General features: G+C 39.7%; 1 protein-coding gene across 3 annotated transcripts in view; it reads right to left on the reverse strand.

The window, feature by feature from the left end:
* Positions 1-511: 511 nt before the first annotated feature.
* The window catches only part of dstyk (dual serine/threonine and tyrosine protein kinase), a 35,189-nt gene continuing 13,567 nt past the window's right edge, over positions 512-22,133 (reverse strand). The window contains exons 3-15 of one of the 3 annotated variants that reach the window (XR_012397343.1): positions 16,639-17,088; positions 13,830-14,025; positions 12,533-12,771; positions 11,010-11,093; positions 10,759-10,935; positions 8,802-8,931; positions 6,900-7,056; positions 5,278-5,410; positions 4,843-4,956; positions 2,535-2,649; positions 1,807-2,051; positions 1,602-1,744; positions 512-1,384 (exon numbers count right to left, since the gene is read on the reverse strand). Coding sequence is in view for 2 of the 3 variants with exons in the window: in XM_005168270.6 (XP_005168327.1) it covers positions 759-928; positions 1,917-2,051; positions 2,535-2,649; positions 4,843-4,956; positions 5,278-5,410; positions 6,900-7,056; positions 8,802-8,931; positions 10,759-10,935; positions 11,010-11,093; positions 12,533-12,771; positions 13,830-14,025; positions 16,639-17,088 (2,100 nt within the window). In the remaining variant the exon portion in view is untranslated. 3 annotated transcript variants of the gene reach the window in all.

A 22,133-nucleotide genomic window follows, 5' to 3' on the forward strand; every position in this document is an offset into this window, starting at 1 on the left:
AGAAACACCAACTGAGCCGAGGTTTGAACCAGCGACCTTTTTGCTGTGAGGCGACAGCACTACCTACTGCACCACTGCCTCACCTTAATAATTATTAGTAGTTTGTTTTAGATAAATGTATTAAAAAAAAAGTTCTTACCAACCAAAACGATGAATATAGCCATATTACAAGATCCAAAAATGCATAAACTCTTGCTCATGTTTAAAAGATGAAAATATGAACATTTCCCTGACATTATCAAGCTGTAACTCAGGGGTGTCTAACTCCGCTCCTGGAGAGCCGCAGCTCTGCTCCAACACTCACCTGCAGGATTCAAACAAGCCTGAAGGACTCGATTAGTCTGATCAGGTGTGATTAATTAGGGGTAAAGCTGAACTGTGCTGAGCTGCGGCCCTCCAGGAGCTGAGTTTAACACCTGTGCTCTAAAGAGTGCGATGCTCATATTATACCGCCATCATCATCATCGGTGTTAAAACACTGTTGAACATCAGAGTAAACCAGTCCAGTGAATTGGTCCAATCATTTTATTAAAAAAGAAAAGTCAGAGGATAAATGTAAACCAGTTTAAACACCATCTAAAAAGGAGCGTCGGTTGTCTGAAACACAAACTCGACACGTAAAATCTGTCCTTTGGGAAATGTGTGACGTTTGTTCGCAGGCAGAGACACATCGGCCCTCAGTCAGTTTCGTTTTTCTCTTTAGGACTATATATATTTATATATAATGTGTGTGTGTATAAATATGTGTGTGTGTGTAGTCAGTTGGAGTCCTCCAGGCTCTTCTCTCCACACAGTCTCTCCATGATGCTCTGCAGGCCGGGTTGAACGATGCCCAGCAGGGGGCGCTGCGACGGATCTCCATTCCAGCACGCCTCCATCAGCTGCCAACACTCCTCATCAAAGACCGGCAGACGCTCCGGACGACAGCCTGACACACAAACATGCGTGTGACGTGATGAAAAACAAGCATTAGCACAATACTAATCTAAATATAATAAAAAAATGTAATAATAATAAAAAAAGTTATTTAAATGTAATCTACAAGAGTGCAACAGTAATCTTAATGTAATCTACAAAAGACCAAAAAAGTAATCTACATGTAATTTACAAGAGCACAAAAGTAATTTAAATGTAATCTACAAAAGAGTGCAAAAGTAACCTAAATATAACCTAAAAAAGACCAAAAAAAATCTAAATGTAATCTACAAGAGGACAAAAGTAATCTAAATGTAATCTGCAAAATAGAAGAAATCTAAATGTAATCTACAAGAGCACAAAAGTAATCTAAATGTAATCTACAAAAGACCAAAAAAGTAATCTACATGTAATTTACAAGAGCACAAAAGTAATTTAAATGTAATCTACAAAAGAGTGCAAAAGTAACCTAAATATAACCTAAAAAAGACCAAAAAGATAATCTAAATGTAATCTACAAGAGCACAAAAGTAATCTAAATGTAATGTACAAAGGTGGAACAGTAATCTTAATGTAATCTACAAAAGACCGAAAATGTAATCTACATGTAATCTACAAGAGCGCAAAAATCAAAATGTAATATACAAAAGATCGGAAAAGTAATCTAAACAATCTATAAAAGACACAAAAAGTAATCTAAAAAAAGGATCGCAAAAGAAATCTACATATAATCTACAAGAGCGCAAAAGCAATGTAAATGTAATCTACAAAGGATCGCAAAAGTAATCTAATGTAATCTAAAAAAGTGCAAAAGTAATCTAAATATAACCTAAAAAACACCAAGTAATGTAAATGTAATTTACAAGAGCACAAAAGTAATCTAAATACAACCTACAAAAAAACACCAAGTAATCTAAATGTAATCTACAAAACTGCTAAAGTGTTCAATGTAAACAACAGAAAAGTGAAACAGTTATTTCCCAGAATGCCCTGCGCTTCACCTTTCTTGACGTTGGTCCACAGCTGGTCTTTACTGGCGCACTTCTCGAAGGCTTCTGGGAGTTTGACGGAGCCGGAGCACAGATACCAGAAGAGTATCCCGAACGCATACACGTCCACCGAGTTATCGTACTTTCCTGAATACACAAACACACGTGTGCAGTCAGGAAGAGCAAGTAAAGATCGTTATACAGCAAACTTTACTGAATTATTGGAATTATTACTGCCATATTTACACAAACAACTTTAATATACGAATAATGTTGAGAAAAATGAAGATTACCTGTATCGTTTAATCAGTTATAATGAGATATTGTAATATTTGACAATAAAAATAACTAAATTCTGCAATCAGATGAAAGAATATGACGTACAATTGTGGCTATTCATTGAAAAATAAACACTGCGATGAATCATTTTCACTAATAAACGGACATTTAGTCTTCATCAACTGCGAGTCTGTAAACGAGTTTTTAATATTTCGTTCTTGAACTGTTCTAAAATCATTGACTGGAATCTTCCGTCCAAGATTCAAACATCAACTTAATTAGTCTAAATAATAATCATTTATATTAAGCATTTCACATCTGTTCTAATGCAATGCCCCGCTGATCTCAGACCTGTGAATAACTCTGGGGCCATGTGGATGGGCGTCCCCACGATACTGCCGGACATCATGGCCTCGGGTTTACAGAAGCCCAGATCCGTGATCTTCGCCCGGTTCTGCTTGTCCAGCTGCACAGAGGAACACAAACCGGCATCATGAAGCCTTATGAAGTCTTTATGAAGCATTATGAAGTCCTATATAGCATAATACAAACGATTCAACGCAGTAAAAAGCATTTAGAAAACATTATGAAGTAATGAGGCAGTACAAAACATGAACCCTTATGAAGTCTGATACCCTTTATGAACAACTGTTCAGTGCTATAAAGCATCAAGCATTATAAGAGCTTTATGATGCACTGCAAAGTCTTAGGAAGTTTACAACATGCTATTAGGTCTTATGCAATGTTACAAAGACTTGTGAGTTGTTATAAAGCACTGTGAATCATTATAAAACCTTATGAAGCTTTATGAATCATTATAAAACCTTATGAAGAGATGTACTGAGGCCTTACGAAGCATTATTAAAGCCTCATAAAACACTACAAAGCCATTACAAAATCTTTGTACAACATTTCTTAAGGCTTTAAAGAGATGGTAATGCTCTTGTAGTGTTTTATAAGGTTTTATAATGCCTCATACAACTTCATGCTGCACGAGACTTTATAAAACTACATATGGCTTCATAAAGCCTTACAGCACTACATACAGGTTTCTTGATACTTCTTATGCACCACAATGTTTTATAAAGCCTCATGAAGTGTTATAAGGCATTATAAAGACTTATGAAGTGCTATGAACTTATGATTCACTAAAAATGAGCCCGTATGTAGTGTAAGAAAGTAGTATGAAGCCTTTTATGAAGCAGTAATGTCTTGAAGCCTGCTGGGAAATGAGTCACGGAGCACAAGGGCTGATGATGAGCTACAGGCAAAACACATGAAATCAGTCAGAACTAAAGAATATAAAAATGAGTCATTCAGAGTTCCCAGCGCTCAAAATAACGAGCAAACATCTTTATTAATTAGCGTTTATTTGAGGTCTGCTACCACAAGAACAACATGCACACAATGTATAATAATGATAAAACACAAGACAACAAATGTAGGAGTCTGATGAGCCAAGTCTTAATTGACTACTGTAAACTCCAGCACGAGGCCGTTTAAAACTGATGCCTTATGAAGCATTTAAGTGTTATGAAGCTTTATGAAGCAGCCTCATGAAGCATTACAGAAAAGAAAAAAAGCATTTTGAAGATGCATTTTGAAGCCATATGAAGTGTTTAGAAACGTTTTTAAGCCTTATGAAGCCATTTGAAGTGTTTAGAAACGTTTTTAAGCCTTATGAGGCCTTATGAAGTGTTTAGGAACGTTTTTAAGCCTTATGAAGCCTTATGAAGTGTTTAGGAACCTTTTTAAGCCTTATGAAGCCATATGAAGTGTTTAGAAACGTTTTTTAGCCTTATGAAGCCATATGAAGTGTTTAGGAACGTTTGTAAGCCTTATGAAGTGTTTAGGAACATTTTAAAGCCTTATGAAGCCTTATGAAGTGTTTAGAAACGTTTTTAAGCCTTATGAAGTGTTTAGGAACATTTTAAAGCCTTATGAAGCCTTATGAAGTGTTTAGAAACGTTTTTAAGCCTTATGAAGTGTTTAGGAACATTTTAAAGCCTTATGAAGCCTTATGAAGTGTTTAGAAACGTTTTTAAGCCTTATGAAGTGTTTAGGAACATTTTTAAGCCTTATGAAGCCATATGAAATGTTTAGGAACGTTTGTAAGCCTTATGAAGCCATATGAAGTGTTTAGAAACGTTTTTAAGTCTTATGAAGCCCTATGACGCCATATGAAGTGTATAGGAACGTTTTTAAGCCTTATGAAGTGTTTAGAAACGTTTTTAAGACTTATGAAGTGTTTAGGAACGTTTTTAAGCCTTATGAAGCATATGAAGCTTGACACAGCCTTATAAATATTTTTAAAAGGTCACAAATTATGCCTCATGAAGTATTTTGAAGTGTTATGAAGCCTTATGCGTTATGTAGCTTTATGAAACAAAGCAGCCTCATGAAATGTTATAAAGCAGAATAATGAAGCCTTAAGAAAGCGTTTTAAAATGCTTTGAAGCCTTATGAAGCCTAATGAAGACTTGTGAAGCATTTTGCAACATTATGAAGCATAATGAAATGTTATGTATGACGGCATAGACTTATGAAGTGTTATGAAGCAGCTTTATGAAGCCTTAAGAAAGCGTTTTAAAGCCTTATGAAGAATTATGGAGCATGACAGCCTTATGAAGTGTGCTTCAGGGAGGATGCAGACTCTCACCAGGACGTTCTTCAGCTTGATGTCGCGGTGCAGGAGACCCTGACTGTGCAGGAAGCGAATCCCCTCCACCACATCCAGAGCGATCAGAAGACGCTCCTTCAGGGACAGACCCGCCTGAGGGAGAGATGGACAATGCTTTAAAATGATGTATTGTACACACACGCTCAGCATATAAGTGTTCCCCCTCACAGATCTCTCTGTTGAATTCATATCTTCAGTAGGAAGCTCTACAGTATTATATGTGTGCGTATACATTAGATTATTCAGTACTGAAGCCAAATCTGGAGCTCATCTAACTAAATAACTTACCATAACACCCAAACACTAGCACAGCCACATTTATATGTCATGGCAAAACATTAAATCAAGAGGAGCAAAAAACACACACGCACGCACGCACACACACACACACACACACACACACTGGCCGTGTACCTTCAGTCCCGTATAGAGGTCTCTGTGCAAGCGCTCCATGATCAGCAGAACAGCGATACTGGATCCACCGCTGTAGGAGTGATCGATGACCGACCCGTGCAGATTCACTAACCGCTCGTGTTTCGGCAGAGACCTGACCACACAAGAACACCGATATCACAACGACAATTCATAACAATATAGATTAACGTTACGGGTTTTGTTTATTTACATACGTATATATATATACACACACGCACATTTTATTTTATTTATTTATTATACAAATGACACTGTAATCGATCAGCAATAACATTTAGAAGTAGGAATGCACCATATTTTCTGAAGAAAATTTGAGCTTTACAAAAAAAGGCTAGTCAGCGCGCAGGTTTCACTCTTTCACTGCTTTTACAGTTTAAAATAGTTTATTATCACGCTCTATGGATATTCCACACGTGTACTTATCTCTGCTTTTCTGCTGAGCATTTGTGGTTAATGCAGAGTCTGCTCAAATCACGCTCTGACAGGATATTTTTATTCATGGTTTACTCGTTCCTGCTGCTTTAATAGCAGTACTGTGCTGTCATGGCAACGCTGGTAAGCTGATGCCTCTCGACTCGTTTACTGTCAATCAAATGTGCTTATTTAATTGGCTTGTGTCTTTATTTTAAAGTTAATATAGAGTTAAATAGACAAAATTATTATGTATTACTTAATAATAGTGTTATTAAATAAAATAAATAAATAAAATAATAATGTTATTAAAATAAATAAATGAAATAAAATAATAGTGTTATTAAATAAAATAAATAAATAAAATAAAATAAGTGTTATTAAATAAAATAAATAAATAAATAAAATAATAATGTTATTAAAATAAATAAATGAAATAAAATAATAGTGTTATTAAATAAAATAAATAAATGAAATAAAATAATAGTGTTATTCAATTATTATAACATACTTTCAATTTTCAGCCAAGTTCTTCCTGATTTTTTGGTTTCGGCACAGAATTTTAATATCGGTGCATCCCTAGTAATAAGTATTACTATTACGAATCAACAACACAAGCAATAATTTTATTAGCACTGCATTTTTATATATGACATCAATCATAACAATAATTAACACTAATAACAAAACAAACTTTTCAACTTGAACAAACTTTTCAAATGAATAAAATGCACCAAGATAAACTGTAAATTAAAATATCAAAACAATTTTAAATATTATTATTATAGAAATAAAAAGGTTAAATAAAATAATAATAGAGAGAATTTAACTGATCAGTAATCAAAACATCAAATCATATACGCATTATTAAAATGACAAATTACAATGACAAACATTTTTTTTTATTTTTAAAATAAAAATATCGATATCAATGAACACGACTACTCATACAAATTAAGATTTCATAAATTTAAAAATAATAAACTTTACTAAACTGTATTTATTAAATTATTAAGTTACAATTGTGAACATTATACAATTCTTTTTAAACCTATTCAATAAAATGCACTAATACTACACTATAAAATGTTAAAAGGAAAATATAGATATTATTTTTATAATTCTAAATCGTGAATGGTTAACGAGATTGCGGTGGGTCTCCAGTGCAGCAGGGGGTGCTGTGCAAGTACCGTGTGTAGTGGAACTCCAGCGCCAGGTCGTTCCAGTGTTTGTCGTCAGGCGGAACCACAGATTTGAGCGCGCAGGGGTGACGTCCAGCCCAGCTGTCACACAGATACACCACACCGTACTGACCACGACCCAGCTCACGACCCAGCTTTGGCTTCCCTAAGACACAACACAAACCCACACGAGACATACACCAATATTCAATAATCTAATATACGGTGATAATGAATGCCCAAAATATTGGTATCATAGACATCTCGAAGTACATCGAGTAATTATGTTTAATAAACTTAGTTTTAAAAGATATTTCGATTGGAAAAGCAGTGGTTGTTTATAACTGCGACAAACGCTTGGAGACTTAAATAGTTAATTAGCATAATAGTTCAAACACTGGTATGTTCACATGTTAATCTGGCCGATTATATGCTGAAATATTTCATTGAACATTAACTCTGTACATTAACACTCCATTATTTAACATTAGGCACCATAACTACACTCACAATCAAATCTACAGATTTTACTAACGTTAGCTGACGTCAGTTTCTTAGTTAATGCCTAATAACGTTAAAATCGTATTCTTAATCGGATTGCAACTGTTTTATTAAACGAAACGACCAGCAGATAGAATTTAGCTGCATTTTAACTAATGGTAACTATATTAAGTTTCAGCTTGTCGATTTTAATGCGTTAACGTCAGATGATCAGAGTTTAGTGTACAGTGTTTCCAATCGAGTTTTCAGTCATGTGACCTGTGCCGAGATCTGGAGGGCCAAAAAAAACACGAAGGCTGCGTCCGAAACCGCCTACTACTCAGTAGGTGCTGCATTTGAATGTAAACGTACTACTCGGTCATTAGTAAAGTGCGTTCTATACAGTATGAATGTGAAAAGAAGGAATGAAATTCAGACGTACTACATCCGCCATTTTGTCATGGTCACGTGACCTACCTGCGTCAGTTGCGTCGCTTTGCTTCCATTTATGAATTCGCTCACGGGGCATCATGGGATAGCGCAGCATGCATGGGATGCGCACTACAGAATCTCCCCGGAAGTCGTAAGACATTTGGGTACTTCTCGCATACTGATTTTAGCGTACTATATAGTATGGAAGTATGCGGTTTCGGACGTAGCCTGAGTCTCCACAGAAACGCAGCACAATCCTCGTGGACCAATTGGCCTTCGTTCCGGCATGCCTTGTTTTACAGAGTGCTCAGTGTGTGTGTGTGTGTGTGTGTTCGCTCGCTTATGCTGTATGTTTTGTTCCGTGTCTCTGAATAAATATAAATCAAAGTAAATTAAGTCAGAGTGGTTAAAGGGTTTATCATTCCTTTTTGGGGAAAAGGGATTAGGTTACTAAGTAATTAATAAGAATTCGGTTACCAAGTCGCGCGACATACATTTTGCCCGTAGGCATCTTTACTGTTCAGAAACACTAGGTAAGTGTTAGAATTTTGTATTTTTGTTTATTATTTCAGGAAGTTTTTGTTACTGTCATCGCAAACGCTGCAGACTTCAGCTTCTTTCTCACATTTTGATTGTCGTTAGTAAGTTTAGAGGAGATCTTGTGTTCTAGTTTAGGCGGCTTTTGGTTTGCTTTGGCTTCCTTTTCCTCTGAAACGTTTGGTTTGATTGTATTTCTTTTTGTTTTTTTATGCATTGTACAAAGCACACACATATATGCCTCTCTTTTGTTGGCTTCATCTTTCTTCTCCTCATAAGAGGAATAAACAGATTGATTGTAAAGTTTGTGTCCTTGTGTATTTTCCATCCATCGACTCCAGTAATAATCTAATATTGTAAATGTTACGTTTACTCTCCTTAGACAACTTATTAAAACGTAACACACTCAGATTGACACACACACACACACACACACACACACACACACACACACACACACACCGTGCAGCAGAATGTCTCTCAGCGATCGGCTCTCCAGTGACAGTCGTGCGAGTCTCGGCGCATGATCTTTCCGAACCCGCAACCACAGATCTTCAGTTCGCTCCAGACGCCCCGTATGGCCCTCCTCCAGCTACACACACACACACACAAACACACACATAACATAACATAAATGATTTTCATAAATGAACTAATATATACAGTTAAAGTCAGAATTATTCACCCCCTTTGAATTTTTCTCTTTGTTAAAGGGTCAGGAAACACCAGAACACATGTGTTGAGCTGTTGTCAGTGGTATATGTGTCCCACACTGCTAAAAACACTATTAGGACACCTATATTTCACTAAAAAGTGTAAATTGGTTGTTTTTGCGTTATTTCAAGCAAATTCGTACTTCCGGTTTGAAACGAATTTTTGAAGCTGCGTCACGGTCATGAGATAATAGTGTGTATTCCAGCGTGCAGACTGGACGCCTGTGCCAGAGTGTGTCTTATTACGTCTTACAGTGTGCTGCATTAATGCATGAGTAAGGCTTGGTTCAAACCAATCAGCGCGCTCTATTGTGCAACTTCATTAATATTCATTACTGTCACAGTGTTTAGACGGCAGAGACGCCACGTTGTGTTGGCAAAACAAGCGTGAAGTGTTGCTTTTATAGTTTGCTGCAGTTCAGTTTTGTTTTCATTTTCTCTCTGTGAGAGCTCAGCTGGAGTCACGTGTGGATTAACAGTGTACGCGACGCTCGACAACAATAACTTACGTGTCTAAGGAGGATTATTGTTTACCTGAGAGCTGTTCTCATCTGCAAACGCTGAGATCTGGATTCGCTTTAGTCTCCTCTTAATAAAGACGCAGCTCTAGTTGCTGGTGATTGTTCTGTCTCTACAGATTTGGTAAGTGAGTGACCAGTGCTCTTTGTTTATTCAGTTTGTTCGTATCGAACTAAGTTAACTATTGCACTGAGTGTAAACATGTTAGCATCACAACCAAACTATAACCTCGTGTTGGATTTTCACCGCATTTAGTGACTGGAATAACACACGCGGCTTTCTGACACTACCTCCCCTGTGCATCTAAGTTTCCGGGAAATGCGGAGGGTTTTTTTCTCTCATTCGCCGTGCGGTATCAAACATTGCATGAAAAATACACGCTTAGAGCAGCTCCTCCAATCAAATATCTCATTTGTCGAGAGAGGCATGAATGAATTCCCTGAATGAAAGAGCCAAACTGCAGTTAAAGTCCAACATTTAATCATTTGGCAAATAATTCGACTACAGATGTCCATGTAAACACAGTCGCGTGCCCAAATAGACACTCCCACATCGTGCCTCTTTTCTTCCTCCGACACTCCCCCAGAGCTGGACACGCCCACTTTTCTGGCTTTTTCCAAAGTAGAGTTGTGAAAACACCCTGCTGAAACAAGGGGGTTTCATGGCCCTTTAAATATTTCCCAGATGATGTAGAACAGATTCAGGAATTGTTCACAGTATTTCTGGTTCTTCTGGAGAAGGTCTTATTTGTTTTATTTCGGCTAGAATAAAATAAGTTTTTGAACAGCATTTAAAGGTCAATATTATTAGCCCTTATTATTAAGCTATTTTGTTGTCGATAGTCTCCAGAACAAACCACTGTTATACAATGACTTGCCTAATTACACTAACTTTACCCTAATTACCCTAGTGAAGCCTTTACATGTCACTTGAAGAATATCTAGTCTAATATAATGTGCTGTCAGCATGACAAAGAGAGAATAAATCAGTTATTAGAGATGAGTTATTAACACTGTTATGATTAGACATGTGTTGGAGAAATCTGCTCTCTGTTACACAGAAATTGGGGAAACTACACATGAGGGTGAATAACTCTGACTTGTATATCATTATCAGAATATATTCTATTTTTCATAATGCCCAGCCCTGATTGCTATTGTTAATACTTCTGGATGGGAGTGTGTGACCTGTCGTAGCGATGCGGCGAAGGCCTCGTGTGAGCTGTTGAGCCTCGTCCTGAACTGGGAACAGATGCTCTTGGCCAGTTTGGCGGCGCTCAGGCTCTCGATGGCGTCCTGCGCGACCTTCCGCTTCCACTCGGCCGTGATGGCTGGAGGATTGACCCATGTGATGCGGTGGATGATCTGAGGAAAACGGAAGCCATCAGCAGTAGAGCATCATGGGTAATCAGATGAGCGGGGCGCTGTGGATAACGTACCTGTTTGATCTGCTCCCAGAAGAGACGCGTGACGGATGAACCGGAGTGGAAGGTGACCTCCACGTGATACGCCGCATTCAGGATCTACAGCACAACACCAAATACAGCACAACATGAGTGTGTGTTTGAGGTGCTGTACGCGACGAGTGTTGGGTGTGATGTGTGTTTGAGGTGTTGTACCGAGCATCCGCAAAGTATTGATGCCGCTTCACTTTTTCCACATTTGTTTATGTTACAGCCGTATTCCAGTTTTTGAAAAAGCTGTGCGATCACATGTACATCAGTATTCACAGGCTTTGTCTGAAGCTCTACATTGAGCTCAGCTTCATTCTGTCTCCACTGATCATTCTGGAGATGTTTCAGCAGCTTCACTGGAGTTCACCTGTGCTCAGTTCAGCTACACCTGTCTATATAAGGGCCCAGGGTTGACAGTGCATGACAAAGCACAAACCAAGCATGAAGTCAAAGGAACTGTCTTTAGAGCTCTGAGACAGGATTGTCTGGAGGCACAAGGCTGGGGAAGGTGACAGAAACATTTCTGCTGCTCTGAAGCTCCAGTGAGCACAGCGGCCTCCATCATCCGTAAGTGGAAGATGTTTAACCAGCAGGACTCTTCCTAGAGCTGCCCGGCCATCTAAGCTGAGTGATCAGGGGAGAAGAGTCTTAGTCAGGGAGGTGATCAATAACCCGATGGTCACTCTGTCTGAGCTCCAGCGTTCTTCAGTGGAGAGAGGAGAACCTTACAGAAGGACAACCATCTGTGCAGCAATCCACCAATCAGGCATCTGTATGGTAGAGCGGCCAGACGGAAGACACTCCCCGCCTGGAGTTTGCATCTGAAGGACTCTCAGAGCATCAGAAACTAAACTCTCTGCTCTGATGAGACTCAAACTGAACTGTTTGGAGTGAACGCCAGGCGTTACGTCTGGAGAACAGCAGGCGGCGCTCATCAGCAGGCTAACAGCATCCCTACAGTGAAGCATGGTGGTGTTGGCATCATGCTGTGGGGATGTGTTTCAGCAGCAGGAGCTGGAAGACTAGTCAGGATAGAGGGAAAGATGAATGCAGCGATGTACAGAGACATCCTGAATGAAGACCTGCACAAGAGTGCTCTCCACCTCAGACTGGGGCCACGCTTCATCTTCCAGCAGGACAATGACCCAAAGCACACCGCCAACATATCAATGGAGCACCACAACAACAACAACTCGGTGAATGGCCCAGCCAGAGCCCAGACCTAAATCCTAAAGGAGCATCAACAGAGTATTGAGCAAAGCCTGGAACACTGATGTACATCTGATGTATCAGCAACTTCAAAAACTCTTCACATGGTCATTATGGGGGATTGTGTGCAGAATGTTGAGGAGATCAATCAATTATATCTATTTTGGAATAAGGCTGTGGCATTAACACATGTGGGAAAAGTGAAGCGCTGTGAATCCTTTCCCGATGCTCTGTATACACGACTGTGATGTCTGTATGTGACGTTGTATGCGATGTGTGTTTAGGTGTTGTGTGTGCACCTGTTTGAGATGGTTGGACGTGACGTTGTGTGCGCAGGACTCAGGTGTGGACTTCTCCAGGCTGCCGAGGCATCTCTCCAGTGTTCCCACGAAGCTCTCCCGCAGGTAATCCACCGAGTTGGTCAGTTTGTTGGCCACCGCCTGATTGAGTCTGTTGACGATCAGATCCTGAATCTGACTGATGCACACCTTGATGTCTTTAGAGCTCACCGGCTCGCCGTTAGACGACATGATGATATCTACAACACACCACAGCTAGTCAAACAAACACCATGTTTAAAGCCAGATTACTGCATTAAAGATGCACTACTGTGTTTAATTAGCAGCGCAGCTTTAATAATCAGGCATGTGGAGGCATCAAACCATCTGATGTGTGTTACTTACAAATAAACTATTTATAACCACAACTGCTAACTTCAGTTAGCAAACTATTGCAGCAGTGCTGTTTCACACACACTGTGTGTTTCCCAGATCCACACACACACTTTTGTGTCTTGTAATCAGCTGCTCTAGTAACAAGACAGACACGTGACGCACAATGAACACACAATACCAGCAGCATTAGTGGGATTCCCCTGACACACACACACACACACACACACACACACACACACACACACACACACACACACACACACACACACACTCTCTAGTAAAGGCATGGTTAAATCAGTCTGGGCTCTCACAGGTTTCACAGCATCATTTAAAACCTCAACATGCTGAATAAATGAATTAACAGTTGAGGATTCAGTGCAAATAAACATTTAGCTAATATTTAAAGGGACAGTTCACCCCAAAACTGCACATTCCCTCTATTTACTCAATGACAGAAGAAAAACAGACATCGACTTCCATAGGAGGAGTAAATAAACAGCTTTTCCAGCGTTCTTCAGAATATCTTCATGTGTGAAACTCAAACAGGGTTGAAACGAGAGTAAATTATGACAGAATTGGCATTTCTGGGTGAATAGTGTCTTTAAAAACGTCTAAAACTGACGCCTCGTGAGCATCAAAGCCTCCCATTCATTTTGAATGGGTGACGGCAGGCGTTGCCGAATGGCGCCGCTTCAGAAGTTGGGACTAGCTCAACTTTTCAAGCGCCGACGGAAGCGTCAGCCAATCAGATCGCTGTATGCAAATACACCTGCTAGACAGTGGCCTATTGCTGACTGAATTTCATTGGCTGACGCTGCTTTGACGATCGCTTCAGCCCCAACTTCAGACACGCCCTGTGACACCACTAGCTTTGGTCGAGAGTGAGTATGGGGTGTTTGGTCAGATGTGCAAGACCTCTGACCTGTGAAGTCCAGGTTCTGCGCGTCCTCCAGCAGCTGCTCCTTCATGCTGCTCAGCGTCTCCACGATCATCTCCTTCATCTCCTCCTGCTTGCGGTTGGCGATGGCCATCAGAGAGCAGAACAGCTCGCCCTCCTTCTCCCGCGTGTACTCCAGACGCCGCGGCGTGATCTGGAGATCCCTCTGCATGTCGAATGCCTGCGCACACACACAAGGGTTATATATATATATATATATACACACACACATGTCAGCAAATTAAAAATATTGGTTTAAATGAGCATTTAACGGTAAATAAATAATGTAAAATATTCTTTTGTTAACTGAAATACAATAATGGGCGGCACGGTGGCACAGTGGGTAGCACGATCACCTCACATTAAGAAAGTCAACGGTTCGAGCCCCAGCTGGGTCAGTTGGTGTTTCTGTGTGGAGTTTGCATGTTCTCCCCGTGTTGGCGTGGGTTTCCCTAACAGTCCAAACACATGCGCTATAGGGGAACTGATCAACTACACTGGCCATAGTGTACGAGTGTGAATGCAAGTGTGTGTTTCCCCAGTGTTAGGTTGTGGCTGGAGGGGTATTCGCAGTGTAAAACATATACTGGAATAGTTGGCGGTTCATTCCGCTGTGGCGACCCCTGATGAATAAAGGGACTAAGCAGAAAAAGAAAATAAATTAATGAATTTTTTTTTTTTACAATTTAAAAAAAATGTAATGAAATTGAAATAAAAATAATGAAATTTTCTAACAATTAATTAAAACTGAAGCTAAACGAAACAATCAACAGTCAATGAAAGATTTAAATAACAGTTAGCAAATGGGAATAATGGTTTTCAGAATTAATAAGCACCGACTCTGCGGAGGAAAAACTGATCAGTGAACAAAGACTAAAACTATTGGTTAAACGATTACGCTTTCAATTGCAACTTTAACAACTACGCTAAATACTGTTCGTCAACTGAAATACAATTTCAAAAAATTCACAAACGAAAAACTGAAAATAAACAAAACCATCAACAAAAACAAACTAACAAGAAGGAAATTATGGAAATACTACAGAATATAAACATATAAACGAAACAAACTGTGCGTGAACAACCTCCGTGAAGTTGGCACCCCATAAAAACAAATAATCCCCAAAACTATGCCATTCGTTTGTGCTGATTTGTGCCGAAGCGTTTTGATAAGGCAATATCTAAACAATACAAACAGATAAAGTGTTTATTTTAATAGCACAAACCAGCACAAATCCAGCACTAAAGAATGTCAACTGTTTTGTGCGATTTAGAAAACCTGGGGTGGAGAGTGACGTCGCGGCTCCCTAAATATTTTGATAAGGCAATATCTAAACAATAAAAATAGATAAAGTGTTTATTTTAACGGCACAAACCAGCACAAATCCAGCACTAACAAATGAGACCAGTTTGGTGTGATTTAGACAACCTGGGGTGGAGAATGACGTCACGGCTCCCGAAATATTTTGATTATATCTAAACAACGAAAATAGATAAAGTGTTTATTTTAACGGCACAAACCAGCACAAATCCAGCACTAACGAAAGACACCAGTTTTGCGCGATTTGGAGGAAATGGGGTGGAGAGTGACGTCACGGCTCCCGAAATATTTTGCTTATATCTAAAAGAGGAAAACAGATACCGTGTTCGTTTTAACGGCACAAACCAGCACAAACCGAGCACAAACGACCTGTGCTGTTTTGAAGTCATTTGCGCAACATGGGGTGGAAAGTGACGTCACACGGTCAAAAAAATTATGCTTAATATCTCAGACCCCAAACCAGCACAAACGTTCGTTTTTGCGGCACAAATCAGCACAAACGTAGCACATAGTTTTGGGGATTATTTGTTTTTATGGGGTGCCAACTTCACGGAGGTGCGTGAACAAACTGTACTTGTTTCTTATTAAAGCTACAGCAGTCCGTCAGTCGAGAGTAGCGGGTGATTGTGCGCATGCCTAATGTTGTTTGATTAATAATGAGATAAACAGTCGGCAGCAGGAATATAGCATCCTGTCATATAAGGGTTATTTCCATAAACTAAGACAAAGTACTGGTCAAAAAAATTAGTTTACATTTTACTTTACCTGTAGATGGCGCTATTACAGACAAATGCATGTGATTATTTACAAAAAAAAAACATTTTCTATATAAACAAAGATGCTGGAACTTTCAGGACTTACCACAAAAAATAAAACAGAGATAAATTAGCACCTGTTTATTTTCCCCCAATTTCTGTTTAGCTGAGAGCAGATTTCTCCAACACATGTCTAATCATAATAGTGTTAATAACTCATCTCTAATAACTGATTTATTCTCTCTTTGTCATGATGACAGTAAATATTATTAGACTAGATATTCTTCAAGACACTTCTATACAGCTTAAAGAGACATGTAAAGGCTTCACTAGGGTAATTAGGGTAACTAGGCAGGTTAGGGTCATTAGGCAAGTCATTGTATAATGATGGTTTGTTCTGGAGATTGTTGGAAAAAACATAGATTAAAGGGGCGAATAATATTGACCTTAAAATGCTGTTTAAACAATTAAAATTGCTTTCATTCTAGCCGAAATAAAATAAAAAAAGAAGAACAAATATTATCAGACACACTGTGAACATTTCCTGCATCTGTTATACTTCATTTGGGAAATACTTAAAAATAAAAACAAACTCAAAGTTGGGCTCATAATTCTGACTTCACCTGCACATCGTGTTGTAAGATGTGTCCAGCATCGTGCAGTTCTTGTGTGTATGACTCTGTATGCGGTATGTAAAATTAGCATTAGCATTAGTCACCTGTATGATGAAGAGGTCGAGGCAGCGGCAGTGTATGGTGTTGAGGAGCGTGGCCGCCTCCACCTGCTGGTTCTGCAGCACCTGTCGGGTGAACGGCACCAGGACTCGCTGCAGCCGCTCCAGACTGTCACACAGCACACCCTGCATGCGGCCGGCGCTCTGAGCTGCTGGAGCTCCGCAGGCGCAGTTCCCCGCGGAGGCGCTAATCAGCTGCAGCGACGCTAGCTGCGTGAACAGAGCGCCGCCACCGCCACCGTCCGACACGCGGATGAAGCAGACGGGGAACGGCAGACTCTCCCGCAGCGTCTGCAGATCCTCCAGCTGCTGCGCGCTCAGACTCTCCCTGCTCACCGCGTACAGGACGATGGGAAGGATCCCGCGCTTGCAGTCCTCCAGCGCCTCCTCCAGCGGCTGCACGTTACGACACGGCAGAACCATGATCTTCACCTCCTGCACACACGAAACACAGAGATGAGGCTCTACTTCATCAGCTGACACATCGCTCACACTTCCATTCACGGCACAAGTCACGCTATTTACTACTGGAGTACGGCAGGCCTGTTAATAAGAGATGAATGCTTATGAGTAGGGGTGTAACGATTTATTGCGATGCAAAAATGTCACAATATGCATCGTGGCGTTATGACGATTTGATTACGATATGACGTCCGTTTTCTCTTATTAGTTGAGCTGTTTGCATGTGAGCTACGTTCCACCTGCTGTCGCACGTGAGTTCAGATTGCAGCAGCAGTAATGTTAGCAGACCAAGATGAGTGGAGCTGAAATAGAGGATGGCCCATCCTCTCAAAATCAGACGTCTGGCAACATTTCGGTTGTACAGTCATTGCTTTAGACTCGTCCGCTTTTTGTCACGCATACTGGGTCACACATAGCCGAAGTTTTAGTCTTCACAGTGATTTACATACTTTGCACAGCGACAGGGATACCTCCTAATGGTGTTGAAAGAGTCACATACTGTATTTATAAGGTACAATTCACCCTAAAATATCATTCTGTCTTCATATAATGATGTATTGGCGACCGCAAAATCACACATGACGTGAGCTGACCGAAAGCTGTTACTACAGAGGGCGGATGATAGACGCGCGCGTATGGCAAGCCGTTTTAGCATTTAAACCTTTGTTCTGACTATCCATAAATATATTTTGAGATATCTCTAATTATATTTTGACTAGTCATAATTATAATTCGACTAGTCAGAATGACAATTAGAGATATCTGCAATTACAATTGTACTAGTACCAAATCAGATTGGAGATATCTGCAAATGTATTATGACTAGTCATATTCCTCCATTGACTTCCATTGATAAATATGTGCAGATATCTCTAACTGAGTTTTGACTAGTCACAATTGTAATTAGAGATATCTCTAAATGAATTTAATTAAATATGAATTAAATACCTGGAAATGTGGATTTTTGTTTGCACACACAAAAAACGCAAGTGACCAAGCAAAGCCTTAAGCTCTTACTGTTAAATTCAATTGAATAGAAAGCTTATTTTTTTGCACCTTTACTTAAATTGTTCCTTAATTTTGTCTCTGTCATTTCAATAATATTTGTAAGAAGTTTTTAAATTGTTTTATTTTCCAGAGACAGGCCTGTTTAATTCATTTTCTTAAAGACGGTTCAGTTTAACAAGTTGAAACAAAAGAAATACATAAAAAATAGTTTACTTGGTAAAATTTGCATTTCAGTTAAATTTTCAATTTTTATTCCAAATATCGTGATACATATCAAATCGTGAACATTATATCGTGATACACATCGTATCGTGAGCTGAGTGTATCGTTACACCCCTACTTATGAGCACTTATAAAGTATGACTTTACATCCCTAATCCTACCCAAAACCTAAACCCGACTACCACCTCACAAACTATTACCAAGCTGCTAATTAGTAGCTGATTGAGCTAATAGTTATAGCTAATGGTTTATTAATATTGCGAATTGTGATTTAAAGGACACCTATTCTTAAAATCAACATTTGTCAGCCGTTTGGTTTGTCAGCCGTAGTTTAGTGTCTCCACTGTCATACTGGACTGATAGAAACACAACAAGTCCCCTTATTAAATTTCCGAACGTTGAAATAGGATCCAAATCCCAGTGATTTTGAGGCCCACATGATGTAGGAGGGACATGAGCCGGGCGTGATGTAGGAGTGTGGTTTCCCCGCCCACTTAATTGATTGACAGTCGCCATGTCTCCACAATAACAAGTATGCACATGTCCACAGCACTTTTTGTTGTTGTAAAAACTAGGATTAAAGCATGTTCGAACTAGAGCTGCACCATTAATCGAATAAAGATGGCGATCGACCCTACCCACGATCTTACTTCAGCTTTTACGATTCAGACAATTATATTTTCAAGGTCAGGACAGAAGCGTAAAGGCAAACGCCAAAGTCTTTACTTACAAATGACGTTCAAAGTGTCACATACTGCATTAATAAGGTATAATACACCCAAAAATGTAATCAGTCTTGATGTAATGATGTATTCCTGGCTGCGAAATCGCGCACGGTCCGCTTACTGCCGAGGACGTGCACATGCCTGCCAATGATGCCTACTTTTGTAAACAGAACCTGCATAGGCTGCGAACAGGTGTTGGGTTGCAGCTGGAAGGGCATCCGCTGTGTAAAACATATGCTGGATAAGTTGGCGGTTCATTCCACAGTGGCAACCCCTGATTAATAAAGGGACTAAGCTGAAAAGAAAATGAATGTATGAGTGTGTGTGTGTGTGTGTGCTGCAAACAACATTGGTGTGAGACTCATCATTTCAGAAAGGCTTGAATTAACTCCTCCACAAATACATCAAATAATCTTACTTGGTATTTTTGACGAATAAGCTGCATTTCAGCTTCACCAGTGTCCGTCTCTGACTGCTGTTTATCTGACGTAACGCATGATGAGAAGCACACACGGATGTGGGAGCGGTGGGCGGGGAGAAGCAGCTCATTTGCATTTAAAGCCACAGGCTACCAAAACAGCTACACTGTCCTCAGACACGATCGCTGCGTCCGAAACCGCATACTTCCATACTATACAGTACGCTAAAATCAGTATGCGAGCCGAGTAGTGTGTCCGAATTCATAGAATTCGAAAATCAGTAGGCGAGAAGTGCCCGGATGACTTACTACTTCCTGCGAGATTTTAAAGTGCGCATCCCATGCACGCTGTGCTATCCCATAATGCCCCGTGAGAGAATTCATGAACGGAAGTGAGGCGACGCAACTGACGCAGGTAGGTCACGTGACCATGACAAAATGGCGGATGTAGTACGTCCGAATTCCATTCATACTGTATAGAACACACTTTTCTAACGGCTGAGTAGTACGTTTACATTCAAATGCAGCACCTACTGAGTAGTAGGCGGTTTCGGACGCAGCCCAAGACTGGCCGTTTGTACATTATATAATCAATAATCTGATGGATTTACTTTACACACACATTCTGCAGACACCAAAGGCTCATCTTAGGTCTTGTAAAAGGGGTAAAACAGGTGTCCTTTAAATTAAAGTGTTACCAATACTTTTACTTGATGTAGAAACATCACACTTAATCTGCAGAAATATAAATATACACCTTTTATTATGATAATACTAATATTTTACACTGAATTATGGAAAGAAAATGCGCACACACAAACATTAACACACATACAGCTGAAGACAATTATTTGCCTCCTGTAAAACTAATTATTTTCCAAGTGTTACATATTTCTGGGTATTGTGCAAGATGCTGGTGTTCAGCTCGTACATTTCTTGCTCTGTTGAACATTGCTCTGGAAATATTTGACAATTTCTTTCATAAAATTGACAGGAGGGGGAATAACTTTGCTTAAAACTATGATTGTGAAGTGAATTCAGGACATCTGGTTGTCAAAGGCTGATACGATCAGTTCTGTCTAGATATTTATATATATATATATCATATTTTGATATTTGGACAATTTCATTTGAGGTAACTAAATTTAGAAGTGCCTAATATATTTATATTTATATAATGAAAAGCCAAAATACAAGAAAAGTATGACAAGAGCAGACAAGAAACAACAGAAATGTCTCTGAGAAAGCCTTCATGGTGAGTTTGTGAGGGATGTGTGCAGCGTTCACGGTCACCCAGCAGCTGGTGATCACTGCATGAGCATTTCAGCCGTGGTATTTTTAAACTGAGTGTCCTTTCTAGTCACTGTGTGTACTTATGAGATAATTACAGATTTATTTTAATGTATAATCAATAATTCTGTGTGTGTGAAGCCTCCAGCGTGTCTGGTGTGTGTGTGTCAGAAGTGATGGAGTTCCTCTGGGAAGCAGCTGAAGAAATATTAGACACGGCGGGTCAAAGTGCGCCTGTGCGATTAATCCAGAGCCGCAGAGCGAATAAAGAACAGCAGCACAATAGAGTCAGTCAGCGCCGTCTCCCACACCACAGAGCCAAGATGGCGGAGCGACAAAGCCCCGATTCAGGCACATCAAACGCTTGCGCAGCCGGCGGCGGGAATGCTGGGAATCTGACGCACACATTTCACCGGCCGCCGCACAACCAGCTGCGCTAATTAACACCTCAGCGCTAACGTGAGCAGAAGCAGACGCTTCATTTGAGCACAGGCGTGATTCTGGCAGACGAGTGTGACGGCAAACATCTCTGAACAAACACAGCACAGATACACAAACCAACCACACACAGCACAGATACACACACACACAGCAGAGATACACACACACACACAGCACAGATACACACACACACAGCAGAGATACACACACACACACAGCACAGATACACACACACACAGCACAGATACACAAACCACACACAGCAGAGAAGTTGACAAACACAGTGATGGAGTCTGGAGTGTTATTCTTAACTGACCTGAAAGCAGTCTAAATCTGAACTGACTCTTCTAAATCTGAATAAAACTGATCTGAAACCAGTCTAAATCCAAACCAACACTTCTAAATGTAAACAAACTAATCCAAAACTGATCTGAAAGCAGTTTGAGACTAATCTTACTTATCCGAAAACTAAACCAAAAACTGATCTGAATGAAGTGTATTTTGAGCTGACACTGATCTAAAACCAGTCTAAATCCTAACTTGCTCATCTAAATCCAAACAAACTGATCCAAAACTGATCTGAAAGCAGTCTAAAACTATAACGACCCTTCTAAATCTAAACTGACTGATCCAATACTGATCTGAAACCAGTCTAAATCCAAACCAACATTTCTAAATGTAAACAAACTAATCCAAAACTGATCTGAATGAAGTGTATTCTGAGCTGACACTGATCTAAGACCAGTCTGAGTCTAAAACTGATTGAAAACCAGTCTAAATCCTAACTTACTCATCTAAATCCAAACAAACTGATCCAAAACTGATCTGAAAGCAGTGCTTTACTCTGAACTGACACTGATTTAAAACCAGTCCAAATCTGAACTGACCTCTAAATCTGAACAAAACTGATCTGA

The sequence above is a fragment of the Danio rerio genome, chromosome 22 (genome assembly GCF_049306965.1).
Source record: "Danio rerio strain Tuebingen ecotype United States chromosome 22, GRCz12tu, whole genome shotgun sequence".
Lineage (NCBI taxonomy): Eukaryota > Metazoa > Chordata > Actinopteri > Cypriniformes > Danionidae > Danio > Danio rerio.